The following is a 16053-nucleotide window of genomic DNA, read 5'->3' on the forward strand; positions in this document are numbered from 1 at the left end:
AGAAGCCGAGTTCGAAACTATATAAGATGTCCGCCGTTGACTTACGAACGGTATTCGACCCCGCAGGGCAACGGTAAGAGCCGCGAGATATTTAATTTTCCCCAAGGGAAAAGTTGGTGGTCCATTTGGATATATATTTGGATATATATATCCAAAAAGGCGCCAAATGATAACTGATCTATTCCTTCGGTAGCGGAGAACAAAAGATAAAGATAATGGTCGTGCGAGAAATATTACACTTAAAAGGATCTTCCTTTCGTTCTCCTCTCTCGTTGTTCTCTCCTTTCCATCCTTTATTCCCCCCCGCCACTTGCCATATCGCCACGGGTACTCGAGTTGGCAGAATAAATTCGCGAGGCGTATCTGGTGCGGCAAACGCGGCCCCGATTCGTATCGAAATAACGCGAAAATTCCGGATGGGAAGAGAATTTTTGGAGAGGGAGTAGAAAAAAAGGAGAAATGTTCACCCCGCAAATTCGAATCTCGCGGGAGAGAAACGGATTATTCTCGCGGATCCGGATATGGAAACAGAATTATTCCGAGCGACGTGCTAACGTCGTTTAATTCATCGTATCGAGTTTTAATATCGTTCATGTATAGTCGGATGCCGACAGGATCGATGACAACGCGCGTAACGATTCGATTAATTCCCGCGAATTGGAAAAATGTATCCGTATCTTTATCGATCGATCTCCAAAAAACGTCGAAAACTTCCCTTCCAGGGAGGGATCCTAAAGGATTCTACGTTTTCCACGCCTTCTCCTGCTCAATTGAGAAGAATCATCCTCGTTGCTCCCTTCATCTTTCCTCTCGACATCTTGAGCCCTCTGCCTCTGTGTTTCCATTCCATTCGTCGTGTCTCTTTCTCTCTGTGAGCGTCGTGGAAGGATGCAGTCTGGAATAATTAACGAGAGAGGGGTGAGATCTTGTTCCCGTGGAACATACGTTTAACGAGCCTCCATTGCCAAGGGGTTAGAAGTAGACGGCCGTAAACGCGCGACGCCTCCTCTCGATGATCCATCCATGAAGGGTGACTTTCGGCGTTGGGAGAACTGCTCTCGTAGCAGACCGGCACGTACTTGCGTAATTGTCGAACGGGAGACGTTTAACGATCGGCCCATAAATGTCGATAAGCGGATGAGAGGGGAAATTTCGGGCATTTTTCAAACCCTCCCCCTCTTCTCCCCCCTCGTGATCATTGCCGCCAGAGTTATCGGGGGTACCGCTTTATTAAATTTGTCGAATGTCTCTATCGATTCATTGCGGTCGTTAACGCCGCCAATTATTACTCGATAAAATGTTCGAATACCGCCGCGATAAAATCTTCAATTTCGATTGCTCTGACGTGTAATTGACGATTAACGTTTTTGATTATATACCCTATAGTAGTATATTGGAGGAGCAATAATTTCTGGCAATCGAAACGAGCTCGATAACTTTAGGCGATTATTTTTTTTCGTTAAAGCGTTAAAGCGTTACTTCGCGATTTTTTTTCATTTTTCCTTTATTTTATTTTATTTTATTTTATTTCCTTTTTTTTTAAATATGCACGATCGGTGAAGTTAATGTAGAATAAAATAGAATTAATATACGATTAAACCGGGCAATTTAATTGCATAATGTCGTTAATCTTTACGTTGCGATGTAACAGCATTCGAAAATATGAAATACGTAGTAATTTGATTATTATTAGAGCGTAACAATATGCATCGATAGATCATTGGAAACGTTATCATACGAGTGATAATAAATTTAATATGTAAATACGTTGAACGTTGCATTTTACCATCGTTGTACATTTTGCCATCGTAATTTGTCACTCCGTGGCATCGTGGCAACAAACGTCATTCGTCGATCTGCCGACGATCGACGATTTTATCGAGAATTTATTAGAAGCATCTCGAACGTTGGATGGAATCGATCGTGGCCCGTAAAATTACGCAATTAAAAGAATTCTTCCCGACTCCATTAATCTTTGCCGCGGATAAATTGCCGTGATTTCGTTGAAACGAGGCCGATTGAATCGGATCCAGGCGCGCAACAAATCTTTTCGCTCGTTTCGAGGAGAAGATTTCCCCTGCGCCTGCGAGGAAGAAAATCAGCCCGGAATATCGAGGAGGATTTTAGGGAGGAGCAAGGTCGACCGATCCCGGTATTTTCGTTTGAAATTCCAACGATGCTCATACCCCGCCATTTTGGTTTCAGGTATCCTGGATGCGTAAAAGGGATTTACACATACTCACGTCGTCCATCTATACGTACACGGGGGACGAAAGATTTTCGGTGAAGCATCCCGAGGCATCCGACGAATGGACGTTGAAGATCGATTACGTTCAGCAACGCGACGCCGGGGTTTACGAATGCCAGGTTAACACCGAGCCCAAAATGAATTTAGCCTTCGTTTTGAGAGTGGAAGGTAAAACTCCTCATCGTTTCACCCTTGTCCTTGTCCGCGATTGATCCTTTCGCGTCCAACGCGTTCGATCAAATATTTAAATCCAAATTATTACGAACGAATTAAAATTCCCGCGAATCGCGAAAGGATCGATCGTCTCCCAAATCGTCTAACAACTGCGTAACCCCCTGTATCGCTGTATAAATACCCTTCGTAAAATGGAGTCTAGATGGAACAGAGAACAATTTTTCAAAGCTTATTATTGTCTAACGTGTCTATCGCCCGATCGATCAGGGAGAACACGTTATTTTTCCGGTACCCTGACCTACGCACCAGCATGAGAAAAAGGATTGAAGCTTTTCGCTTGCATGCATCTCACCGTCGTGAGAGACGTTAACACGTTAAAGAGATAACTCTCGGATGACTCTTACCCCCGCCCGCCCCCATCTCATCTTTTTCTCGCACGTTTTCATCATAACCACCCCCGCCCGCCCCTCCCCCTGCCGTATTTCGCAATAACCGAAGTGACATTCCGTCCGAACGTGCCCTCGATTCGCAACCCGTCGATTTCCGTCTCCTGCGTACTTCTGTTGCGCAATTAATTCGCCTAATTGATGGTCCTGTCAACGTCGAGCACAGGTTGCAACCGCGTGGCCACGACAACACTTCGGATTACAAACAGTGGCCGACGTTACGGCGTCAATTAAAAGTCCTCGTGAATTATCGAGCATCGTTTCTACCCGCGTATTAAGCCTGATCGCGAATCGATTAAACGATAAAACGATAACGCGCCCCCCTCTCCTCTTCGTTCACTTTTTCGTAGATACCTTTTTCGATTTGTCGATATTCGTTTCATTATCGAATCGATTAATTCTATCGCGAGTCAAGTTTCATACCTTTTTTTCTCTCTCTCTATTTCCACGCCTGTTTGTCACCGTTCGTCGAAATTCATTACCACCACCCCGCGTAACGATTATTTAGCTCTTTGTAACGATTGCTTCGCCGCGATTAATCACGCGAGTGATGATTTGTAACGAATGTAACAATGTAGTACCGATGTCCGCGCGTAAAATTCTCAATTGGAAATAGCGGGATAATGATATCGGGATGATATCCTGAATAATAATTCAACGATGAATCGTTTGTTGCGCGCCCAGTAATTTGGCGAATAATTTGAACGAATTCGATCGGAGTTCTTTTCTTTTTCCCCTTCCGCGAATAATTCATTCTCGATCGGCAAGTCCGGACGCGAGATCCGACAGGGGAAGTTCCGGACTAGACGAGATAGTCGAGTAATTAGATAACTTCTTCACGAGCATCGTCACGTGAGCTGTTTCCGCGAATCACGTGATTCCGAAGGATCCTCTGCGTGCACGAACATCGTTGTTCATTAATTACGTTCGTAGCGTGCACTTGCCCCTACGTGTACATATCAACCACGTCGAGCTCGTCGATTCTTCTTTTTTCTACGACAATCTTGCAATTAAAATTGGCCCAAGAATCGATCGAAGCTCGAGAGAGAGAGAGAGGAGAATTTCCCTCCTCCCCTTATTCGAATCGATACAGGTTGGCGCGGGTTATGCGCGCGATATATCATTCCCCGAGACTCGACAAACCGAGGAGAGAGGAGAAACAAACTTTTCCCCCGCGTTGGATTCACGTAGCAGTGGGCCAAGATAAATGCGCGTACATTCTAAAAGAGCCGCGAACCTGTTATCGCGACGGAAGAAAACGACGATCCGTGACTGGAGATCCGGAAAGAAAAAGGGAAGCGATACGAATGGACGGCATGAATGAACAACGATGAACACACGCGTACGCGATACTATGCGATATATATGTGGTGCATACACACTCGGGGAGAAGAGGCGAATGGAGTAATCTATATCGCGATGGTTTCGGTCGCGAGTTCCCCCCAAAGCCCACCCAAAGCGGTAGATCTCTCGACGAAATCGATTAACTCGATATCTTTTCTGTCCTCCCGTTCCAGAAAGTGCCCCTGTCCCCGCCACCACCACACCGAACGCCATTCACCGGACGTTCAACTCAGGTTAGAGAATCACGCAAGAACAGAATTCCTTTTCCGAGCTGTTGAACTTGCTGCTATAGACGTTTTATTGCGACCAAGTGTGTAGATCAACCCTATGTGCCTGTCTTTCTATGTATCTATTCTCTCTCTTTCTGTGTGTGTGTGTGTGTGGCCCAGCATGCTGTGTATAGCTCGGCTCGTGCTCTATCGATGCATGTTCTCGTCCACTCCCTCAGTTTAACGTTAATTAATTCAATCCATCCCCTCCCCCTTTTCCCAATCTGGATGGTTTTGTTTTACTAGGGTTGGTCGAGCTGACTTTAACCGGCCAGAGGGGGAGGGGGGATCCATTTTCGTTGAACGTCGCTCGAGACCGGAGCGGAATCCAGCCACGTATGCAACGACACGCGTTTTCTAATTGCCTCTAAATTATTAATCCTGGAATATAATCGGGTCTGACGAAGTTTCTAATGCAACCGAGAGATACACGAAAGAGATTAGAGGGCGCGTGCTCGACCTGCCTCGCGGTGGATGTTCAAAGTTACGCTCCCTTGTGCTTCTGCTTTGGTGTTTGATCGTTTCTAGTTTAACTACTGCGAAGATGAAGATATATATATGCGTGTATGTGTGTGTGTGTGTTTGTCTTCTTTTCTTTTCTTTACATTTTTGTTTTTTTTTTCCTTCCTTTCTTTCTCTCTTTCTTTTTTAATCTTTTTGAAGAATGTACCGTGGAAGTGAGTGATTTATTTTGATTTTATCGAATGGCAAGATAGTAGATTTTTTTTTTTTTTTTTTCTGTTTCGAGATAAATCGTGGCCCATTTCGAAGAATGCGAGATTGCATCGAGAGAAAAAGCATATAAATGGAGAGGTTTGGTGCATTTATCATGGCACGAATGGTATTTCGCGTGGCATTTGGCATGGTCTCGATTCATTGTCAAAAACTACAGTAGAAATTGTAACAGCTACCAGTGGTTGAAATATAAGAACATTATTGTTTTTAACAGAATCGTCAAGTATTCTGATAATTTGTTATAAATAAAGAATAGAGAATTAGTGTAGAATGAAGAAAAAAAATTTTCTCGACGAAGAATATAATGTTTTTCCATTCTCGGTATATAATCATGGTTTCTTCTAATTTTTCTTACTTACGGCGAAACCATCGATAAAATACCAGAGAAACAAAATTCGTATGAGAATAAAATAACTTTCCTATTCGAACGCGATGAAAAAGTTGATTTAATTTTTATTATACGGAAAATATAACATTCGAAATTACTTAGATAGAAATAGCAGGTTACGTTATCAGAATACTTTGTTTCGTTTTGTTTCGTTTCGTTTTTGTTAAGTAAACTTCTTAGAAATTTCAATTCACAGAATACGGCAACGTGATTAATATTTACTTTCGATGAACGCGCTTTACGTACACAAAGCCTGATTCAGCTTGTTCTAGCCCCACTTCCGTGGCAATTAAAATATTCACGGCAACAACGTAAGTTTCGACTTGGACGGTTTTTTCCTTTTATTTTCGTTTTCGCCCGGCCTCGAGCCTCCAAGTTCCATTAAAACTTGCTCGAAATTCGTTTCGAATGTTAGTCACGAGCACAGCCACCAACTTGGCGGATACTCGGCCGCCGGCATTTGCATACGGTATTACATACACACGTGCACCCACGCACACGCAAACACCGAATTTAAGTTTATATTCGCCGCAATTTGATACCGGATCTTATAATACGAAACCGATTACGCGCCATTATACCAGATCGGTTTTCGAAATAATTTCATGAAATTCTAAATGACGACGTTTCCATAAATAGACGCGTGATTTACTAGTTAATACGTCCATTACACTAATTACCACGTAGCCGCTAAACACGTTCACGCGAGAAACACGTGGAATATATCGAGCCTCTTTACACGAAAGCCACACGTACGTACGTACGTACCGCCAGTTTCAAATATCGAGCCGCGTATCGAATTCGTTTCTTCATCGGGGGAAAAAAAAGATTTTTAAGAGGAATCTGCTTTTAAAAGATTCACGAGACAGAGAGTTAAAAAACGAAGTGCAGAGATTATTGAAAGAGGGAGAGAGAGAGAGCGAATAAACGAAATTTATAAACGGGATCGAGAGCGGAATGTTTAAACGGTCGATTTCCGATGTGTGTTGCAGCCGCTCAGGCGAAAATCGTGGGTCCGGAAGACGTCTACGTGAAGAAGGGTAGCACGATAAGCCTCACGTGCACCGTTAATGTGCAAAGTACACCGCCCAGCAGCGTTTCGTGGCATCACGGAGGAGATGTGGTGGATTTCGACAGTCCCAGGTACAAGCCACGAGAATCAAGTTCTCGAGTTCTCCCCGTAAATGTCCCCTCGCCCCTCGCTCCCGCCCCGCTATTTCACGCGCGACCTCGCCAACTGGGGGGAAGGGCGGGGGGCGAGCGAGGTAGGCAGAAGAGGCGAGAGAAACTTATTCCCTTCCGTTCGATTGCCTCGCGTTACGATTATCGCTGGTGCGCCTTGTGAGAAAGAGATGCATCGAACGTGATGCACCCTCCCATCGCTTCCATCTTTTTCCACCACGGCGAAAAACTAGAGGAATCGTACAGATCCCGTTTATCTCGAAGGATATTTTATTATAATTCGAGCATCTCCAATCGGTTGGAAGATGATTTTTTTTGTCTCGCGAATCTGTATGGAAACGGATGAGAGGAAAAACTGGAAAGGTTTGTTCCCTTCGAGTCGAGTCGAGTCGCGGGGACGCGTGTCGATGCATCTCGCGACGGCAAGCAAAACGAGCAGCAAATCGGCAGTTGGTGGTTGCTGCACACCTTTAGAGACAGTTAAGTTTCCTTAACGAACGTAATTATACAACGCGCGTGTGTGTGTGTGCGGTGAACAGAAGCAAAGTATCTTTGATAATTCAGCGTTCACCGTAGGGGCGGGGTTTCCTTGGAGACGGAGAAGACGGAAAGCGGCACGACGAGCAGACTTCTGGTGACACAAGCCAGATTGACCGACAGCGGAAATTACACCTGCATTCCCAGCAACGCGAATCCAGCCAGCGTAATGGTCCACGTGCTGAATGGTAAGAGCCCTTTTTATTCCCTCAACTCTCGTTCGACCGACCCAACTCATCCTCTCCTTCTCTCATCCCCCTCACGGGTCCCAGCTCCGTCATGGCTTAACTTAATTTCTTCGGGACTCGAGAGCGACGATCAGTCTTGCGCCTAGACGTAGCTGCGCCGTGACACACAAGTTTCTTAATATTGATCCGTACTCTTCTTCTTGTAACGCTGTTTATCCTTTAAGAAGGAATGTCTAAAGAACAAAAATTCTTTTTTTTTTTTCTTGTTTTTGTTCTCCTTTCCCCTCGATTCTCTTTGATCTCGTTCGAACGCCGTCTTGTCCGACATTAAACGCGTATCGATTTTAAATTACGAATTAGGTTACGAATTCAACGCATTCTGTATTTCCGTATGAAATACATTGTAATTTATTAATAACGAAATTAGCAAATTCGGTTAATAATCCATTCAATTATTACAACGTGGAATTATTTCGATTAATTATTATTAAACCGATTACGAGCGAAGGGTTTGATGAAATACACGGTTTAGAATATTATATATATATATATCCGTGAAAAAAGTATTAAAAAAAAAGGAAAAAAAATAGTGCGTTTCATCCAGGAAATTTGCGCATAGAATCGAAACTCACCCTCTTGCCTGCTCGTTTATTGGTTCGCGTTTCATCCGGATTCAGAGAAATTTTATTCCGTCGATTTATTTTTATATCCAACCGGAATGCTATCTGTTTTAAACCTATATATATATATATATATATAGATCTAGTTTCTCAACGTGTGGCGTCGATATGCGCTCGTTTTTAGGCGTGCTTCGTATTTTTTTCTCTGTCTGTCTGTCTGTCTGTCTGTCTCTCTCTCTCTCTGTTTTCTTTTTCCTCTCCGAGATTTAACGCAGAGTCGTTCAAACGTAGCGCGTTAGAGGCTCCGTCATGTACACGCTCCTCCATAAACGTCGCGAGCAAACGCATTTAAGGAGTAGAATCGCGTGAAAAATCGGGTGACATTTCTTAAATCGGGAGCATTTTAACGCGATTCCTTTCGAAAACGTCTCGTCATATCTGCCATTAAAGAAGCATTACCGTTCATCGAAAGGAAACGAGATCGTTAAAATGTGATGCTTCTTAAAAAAATTCTTAACGAATTTTATATTTACTTCACGCACTTTTGTGAAAGCTTTTACACGGATTTGCATCTCTCTTCCCTTTCGTCCTCTTTGATCGCTCGTTACTTTCACGAGCAGAGAAACGGTTCTAATTAATTCCACATTATCGTAGCAAATGGAACGTTTACGAGTCGAAGGGATGACTACCACGTTTGGGTCGGAACGATCGTCGAAGAGAGCCGGGAATTTTTTCTCTCCAAGAAGCGTTATCCTTCCGATCCCGCGATGACTATCGAAAATTTCATGGTTTACGATCCTCCCTTCGCGCACGATCGCAGAAACGAATCGAAATCCACGAACCATCCCTCGATTTTATCCCCATCGATATGCACGCGGTTACGAATCGTTCACTTTGAAAATCATGGAACCGTTGTCCACCCACTCGTCCCATCCCTCCCTGGAGGCTGGACGTCGAAGATGTATCTATCGCCGCCCCCTTTGCACCGCGATTGTTGGACAAATTCCCCGACAATGGCCGCCCTCGCGTATCGCGGGATGCGAAGTTGAATGGTGGCGAGCGGAGTGGCGGAGAAGGTTGTGCGGGGGAGGCGGAAAAGGGACGGGAAGGGGGCCTGTTCATTCATCAAGCATCGAAATCCCTCGTCATAAAGTTTGACAGGCTCGTATATTGGGGCCGCGCGCAAGTACTCGGCCCACCCCTTCCTCGCGCGTTCCTCACTTGGTTTTGATCTATTGTCAGCCGGCAACACTCGCGATAACACATGCAATATCTTGCGCGGCAACTTCACCAATCCAGCCTGTCAATCACCGCGCCCCGTGCAAGCCGCGCATCCGCGTAGAAAGTCTCTGGATTGAAACACGTCACTACACTTGACGACTCACTCGCCTCGTTGTGTACGGCTCATTGCCGCCCCCTCTCCCTCCCGATCGACCGGGTTCTATGAAAATTACGAGCGAAGGTGGAGGAGGAGGAGGAGAAGGTCGGTGCAGTCGGGGAAGTGGAATCGATGTTGCGAACGAATGAAGCTACGGACGAACTTCGGTCCAAATTCGAAATTGTAATTTTAGTTAAACACATTCGAGATCGTGGCAAGAATCGAACGGAGTTGTTCCCTCCCTTTATCGGTTTTCGATAATTACCGAAAAACGGTGGTGAAAAGTATTCAATTGGCTGCTAACAGAAAGAAAAAAGAAACAAACACTCGTACTGAACGAGCGCATGCAACATGTAGGGAAGATTTTTCAAAACTTTATTCTCGAACGCGTGAAAGAATCTTCTAATCAAATCCGTATCGAACGTGTCACATTGGATTCATCGCCGGATCGGGTTGTTTCGAAACGAGAATCGGAGCCGCGCGATCCCTCTCCACCATAATCGACCGACAATGAACTGGTAATCAACGCGGTATTAATTATACGCGTCAAGATTATCAACCGTGCCGCCGTCCTATCGATGGAATTTCAATCGAGCTTACTTTCGTGCGCTCCTCGCACAAAGACGATGCGCGACATCCGGCCGCCGATACAGGATTTCATCTACACCCCCATTGACACGCCATCGAAATCGATCCCCTCGCAGCAGCGGCCCGACGATTCGCGGCATAACGGATGAAAATTAATGCCGCGCAGTTCGTCTGCATAATTAATTTACAATCGGGCCCCTCCCGTGCGCGGGAGGGAGGGGCAGCGGCGCGGCATCGACGTTATTTCAAACACGGCTGATTACTCGGCAAAATTGACCGCAAATTTCAATTATTTCGCGATAAACCGGCGCGCACAGCCGCGAGGATTATCCGTGGTGTTGGCGCGCACTATCCGCGCATTAACGCAATTACGCGGGCGGGTCGAGGCCGAGGGAGGCCGACGACGAACGGCGCCGTTTTTCGTTTCGAACGCTGCCGATTTCGCTGTTCCTCGCCGTCGCTGCGCTCTGCCGCCCCCGCAAGCTCTGCCTTCGAAACCGGGCGAGCGAGATTTTCCACTCGATCGTAAATCGCGAAGGGACGCGATACACGCGAGAAGTAACCGGCGGTAATCGGCAGGGTTGCTTGCTGCCCGCCACCGCTCCTGATTATCTTTATTACCAGCCGGCCTATGCTCATCCGACGCGATACACCGTTAACATTTGTCTGGATATGTGAAATGTATGTATGGAAATCGGGGAATAGTCGATAGAGTCGAGGGGGATAGTCGGTGATTAACGTTGAACCGCTGCTGGCTCTCGCGCTTTCCGCTCTCGATACGTCTCCTCTCGTCGTTTCTCATCGCTACTTCTCGTTACCTTTCGTCTACCCTTCCTTTCCCGCGAGATAATAGATATCTAGAGCAGAGGAAATGTCGTAGACGAGGACCGATATAAGGAATCTGTTGATCCGCTTCGCTATTGATCGTTGAAGTGTGCGTTTAATTGGTTAAATCGATATCGACTGACAGCGGATTGATGATTTCTGTTGCAGGGGAACATCCAGCGGCCATGCAACACGGCGGAAGTTGCGGCGTCGCGCCCACCATTTTATCGGCGACCCTTACTCTGGTGATCTCGAACCTGCTGAGGTGAGCGGTATCGTGCTTGTGAATCGTGCGACTTCGAAGCCACGGGCTGGTCGAGCTCGTTTCGTGAACCGGTGAGACGGTAGCCGAAGGAAGGAGGAAGAGGAGGAGGAGGAGGAGGAGGGGTTGATGGTTGTTGTTCAAAGGTAAAAAGCGCGAACGAAGGAGAAGGCCGCGCCTCTCTGCTTTAGAGGAAAGCGTACGGAAATCACGTTGCGAGAATAGAAACGTGACTTAGCGGTGCTGCCAACGCTGCGAAATCATCGGGGTGGTTTTTAAATGGGAGGAGGGACGGGGGACAGGAGGGAGGGAGAAGAAGGAATTTAGGGGTTGGAACAAAGTGCAGTGGATCTGGACGCAGTGGTGGTGAACGCAGTGACACGGAAAGTGGAGCTCGACTTTGCACACGTACGTTTTTACCGTAAATTTTCATTCCACGTCATAAACTATTCCACATACGTTTATATTTCTTTAGCAATTTTTCATCGGCCATCGTGTGTGGGGAGGGAGGATGTGTGACTCGCGAGTGAAGAAAAGATGGGAGAGAGAGAGAGAGAGAGAGAAAAAATAACAAAAGGTTCGTATTTGTATACCTCTGCGAAACTCGGATAAAAAAACGACAAAGAATTCGATTAAAGGATTCCGAGAGATGCGAGACTGACTCTGAAGATCGGATGCGATCGATGAACGAGTGTGTCCAAAGCGTGTTTAATCAAAAAGCGGCTTCGAGATACTAGTGAACAGCTCGTCTAACGGACTTCTCGAGATCAGAAATTATATACGATCCGACGATTGATTGATGGGACGATTAATTGTCCGAGATCGTGTATATCGAGTACGTAGCGTAAGTTTCTTTGTATATATATATAAAAAAGGAAGAAGAAGAAAAAGAAGAAGAAGAAAGAAGGACCGTTCGATATAATAGCGATTTCGTCGCGACCTCGTTTGTACAGTGAGAAAACGTGATCGAGAATTACGGGAATCGCGGATCTGGGCAACGTATGTACATAAAGGAACTATTTCGATTTCCGTCTCGAACGTTTAAAGTATGAAACTTTCCGTGTTATCGTTGATCACGGGATTAGATCGGTCGGAGTTTGCCCAGATCCGATTGGTCGGCCTCCGGAATTTACTGTAATTTCGCGAGGACGAGTTCCCGACAGTTTCCAGCGAGAGGATTCTCGATCGATATACAGATACGGATATTCTTTTTCTTTCATCGACGCGTAATTTCTCCTTTTTTCTTTTTTTAGGAAGGATAAATTGTCATCGATATCAGTCGCGCTCGATATGTTTCTGGTTTGTTTGAGAGAGAGAGAATTGTTGGTGAACGAGGGACGACAAAGCGATGTCGATTCGTTGTTGCTCACGATAACTGCTCACACTTCTGTTTCCAGGGAACGTGATTGTTTAATCGGTGCCTGTTTCTTTTTTTTTCTCTCTCTCTTTTTTTCAGTGGACAAAACATCGTTTTCTTCCGCAAAATTTCGAATCGAATTCTATTGGCGAACGATCGATTCGTCGCTCGTTCGGTTCAACGTCTAAATCAAAACGATGCAATCACGTTAATCCGCGAGAAGGAATTTACCTTATCGTAGGAATTACGAATTCTACGAACGCGCATAGGGCTCGTATTTAGATAAGAATACGAGGATAATGTAAATGTACGATTAAGAGTATCTGTTAATAGATATCCGCGAACGAGAAACAAACGTTCTGTTTCGTGTTTCGAAGAATACAGATAAAAATCTCTGATAATCGAATAATCATCGAAATTTTTTGAGATTGAATTTCAACTCGAGAGTAAATAATTTTCGTTGGAAGTCGATCGATTTTTTTTTTCTTTTTTCGTCCGTCGATTCGTCAACCTTCTTCCTTCCGGAATATTTGTCGTCGTGAAGATAACACGCGCGATCTTCTAAAGACACGAGACGGTAGTGACTTTAATTAGTAGATTTATTACGGATAAATAATGTAAACGAGTAAACGGAAAACGATATCATAACGATGTAGAGAGCGAGTTAAGACGCGATTTAATCATAGGTTTAAATAGATTTTTTATAACGTTGTACCACGTGGCCAAAGAGTCTGGTGCATATACATGATGTAAAACAAGAAACTGCCAGAAACTGCCAGAAATTGCAATTCACTGTGTTACGTTGCACGGATTTTACAACACGGAGAGGCGAGAAAGGGAAGGTTCGCGATATATAATATATTATTCCTTCTTGTATAGTTTATACGGTAATTTATGTCGTTGTGAGAGGACAATATTTTGAAGTTGAAGCGTGAGGGATAGCGTTAAAGTGCGGTTGTTTGAAGTAAAAGAAAAAAGAAAAAAAAAAAAAAAAAGAAAAAAAACAGAAAAAAAAGAGATGATACGTGAAAAAGTATGATCTAACGAGAAATCAAAATCGATCGGATAGATTCAGATTTGGAATGTTATTCGTGTATGATATTATTCAGAGAGATTTAACGTTTTCGGCAGATTGATCGATTTAAATAATGTTGGAACAAGAAAGGGAGAATCGTCGTTATTGATTAAAAAAAAAAAAAAAAAAATTAAAAAATAATAATAATAAAAAATCTTTTTCTTCATCGATTTTTAAATATACTTAAATATACTTTGTTTCGAATCTCGTCATCTTCGAGTCTCGTTCCTTTGAAATGATGTTCGGTTATAATAACGATCTAGGTTCGATGTTACGCATAAGAGACTCTGAATGTCATCATTTCACGTAATATCGATAATGATCTCGCGTTCGAGATAAAAGAAAAAAAAACGAAAAAAAAGAAAAAAGAAAGAAAAAGACAAAAAACGATAAAGCTCACTCGAAACACGCGTCAATCGCTGATAATCAAAGAAAAGAAGCAGAAAAATATCGAGAGGGGACGTTACACGTTAATTGTGTCACTAGATAATCGATATCCGCGACTCGCATAATTACGAAATGTTGCACAATTTATATAGTTAAGCCTAGATCGCATTGTACATAAAGAATAAAGGGAAAAAAAAAAAATTCATAATCGATAATGTACCGTGTTATAGAGGAACGTCAAGCATGAATCAAAAAAGTGGCAGAGGTAAAATGCGGCAAAACGAGTACAGACTTATTATACTGTAAAGATATTCATCGACGTGAATACTGTTTCAATAAATGTAATATGATGATATAAAACGACTCTATCTCACGTTCGTTTCCACCTGTATCACACAGCATCACAGTTGTGCAGTTACTCGGCATTCTTCCTTTTTTTTCTTTTCTTTTTTAATTCTTTTCTCTCCTTTGTTCTCTCCCTCGTTTCCTCCCTCGTTTTTCCATCTTACCAACTAACGACGAATTTATTCTATTTCTCTCTCTTCTTTTTCTACTCTTTTTTTTTCTTTTTTTTTTTTTAAACTACATTCCTTATCGAAGTTACTCCGAGCTGAAGCGATACGCAAATTACTCAAGCGTTTGCACACCGTTCGACGCAATTTCTCGCTGCAACGATGGAAACGAGTTTGTTGTTTGCACGGCGAGTAGCACGGCGAACGGTTACCAAACAGCATCGACGATTTAAAAAAGAGCAGGGGAAAGAGAATAGAAGAAGAAAAAAAAAGAGGAGAGAAAGAGAGCAGAGCCAGCCGAAGGGTGGAAAAAAGAAAGGTTGATCGATGGTACTCAACCTAAAAATTCCAGCGATACGAGGGGCCATCGTTCGAAAATTCGAACCGATGATTTATCATCGTCAATGGCAACGCGACCGCAAGAAGTATCACTTAATCTCGCAAATGTCAAATTCTCCTCTCCGCAACATTTTCAGATTCAATCTCTCAAGCTTACTGTCTGGTTTCGCGCGGTGAAGAGGAGGTGAAGGAGGAGGGGGAGGGACAAGAGGAAAAAAAAAGAAAGATATATACAAAAGAGGAAGAGGACAGCCGGATAATAAACGCTTACGACAAAGCACCATTACGTCATATTTCCCCAGATACCGGAGTAATCAATTTTGCCCGTCGCCGAAAAACAATCGACCGGTCCCCCGAAGTGTCTCTCGGCGTTACTCGCGGCGTGAACATTCGACGTGCAGGTCTCAGGTACTCCAGGATTCGATACAATCACGATCCTGTCTAACCCATCCCCGAATCGTCGAACAAGAAAAAGAAAAAGAAAAAAAAAAAGGAGGGAAGAAACACGGTGGTGGTGTTGCGGGCTCGTGCCTCATCCCTCCTCTTCCCCCCTTCCAAACTTCCCTTTCTTCGTTTCACCTTTTCCACGGTCCCTCGACGTTTTTCTGTCCCCGTTCCCAGTCCCAGGAATTATCTTTTTCTTTTCTCTACACCCTTTTAGCTACCCGTCTCTCACTTTCACCTTCTTTTGTTATAGATTACGGGCTGTTCGAGACTCGTTGTAGACTTACAGGAGGAAGGAAGAAATCTGCGACGATACGGATAAGTTGGTCTTATTAATTAATAATAATAATAATAATAATAATAATAATAATAATAATTACGCGTGAGAAAGAGAAACCCGTTTTAGATGATTTTTATTTACATTTGTTGCTGTTGGTTGAAAAGCATTGTCCGATTCGTTGGTTAACTCTCGACGAAAGTTGAAAACGATTCGTGTCCAGTTCGGAAGTCTCTGGTGCCGGTGTTCGTTTTCCATTGGTCCGACACGCGATGGAAGTCGGGACACGAGGTAATTTCCACGCGTGGAAACTCTCGACATTGGGGGATGGGTGAGGCGTGTGCACGCGCCAACTAAACAGGAGGATCGGACATCCGACGGAAAAAAAGGGGGAAAAAGGAAGAGGAGAGAAAATGAAAAAAAAAAACGAAGAGAGAGAGAGATTGTTGAACACCGCGTGGAAGGATCAATTTTACAC

The 16053-nt window shown here is 44.0% G+C and overlaps 1 protein-coding gene across 8 annotated transcripts in view; it reads left to right on the top strand.

Moving 5' to 3' along the window:
* Positions 1 to 14363, top strand: part of LOC108000176 (basement membrane-specific heparan sulfate proteoglycan core protein) — a 199964-nt gene extending 185601 nt beyond the window's left edge. For 4 of the 8 annotated variants that reach the window (XM_062083778.1, XM_017060388.3, XM_017060385.2 and 1 more), the window contains 5 exons: positions 2206 to 2416; positions 4386 to 4445; positions 6597 to 6747; positions 7351 to 7511; positions 11091 to 14363. In XM_062083778.1, the coding sequence (XP_061939762.1) occupies positions 2206 to 2416; positions 4386 to 4445; positions 6597 to 6747; positions 7351 to 7511; positions 11091 to 11191 (684 nt within the window). In that variant the 3' untranslated portion in view covers positions 11192 to 14363. The remainder of the gene's footprint in view (positions 1 to 2205; positions 2417 to 4385; positions 4446 to 6596; positions 6748 to 7350; positions 7512 to 11090) is intronic. The other 4 variants (XM_028667840.2, XM_062083779.1, XM_028667837.2 and 1 more) reach the window with 3 other exon arrangements.
* The last annotated feature ends 1690 nt before the right edge of the window (positions 14364 to 16053 follow it).

Source organism: Apis cerana, linkage group LG13, assembly GCF_029169275.1.
Source record: "Apis cerana isolate GH-2021 linkage group LG13, AcerK_1.0, whole genome shotgun sequence".
Classification (NCBI taxonomy): domain Eukaryota; kingdom Metazoa; phylum Arthropoda; class Insecta; order Hymenoptera; family Apidae; genus Apis; species Apis cerana.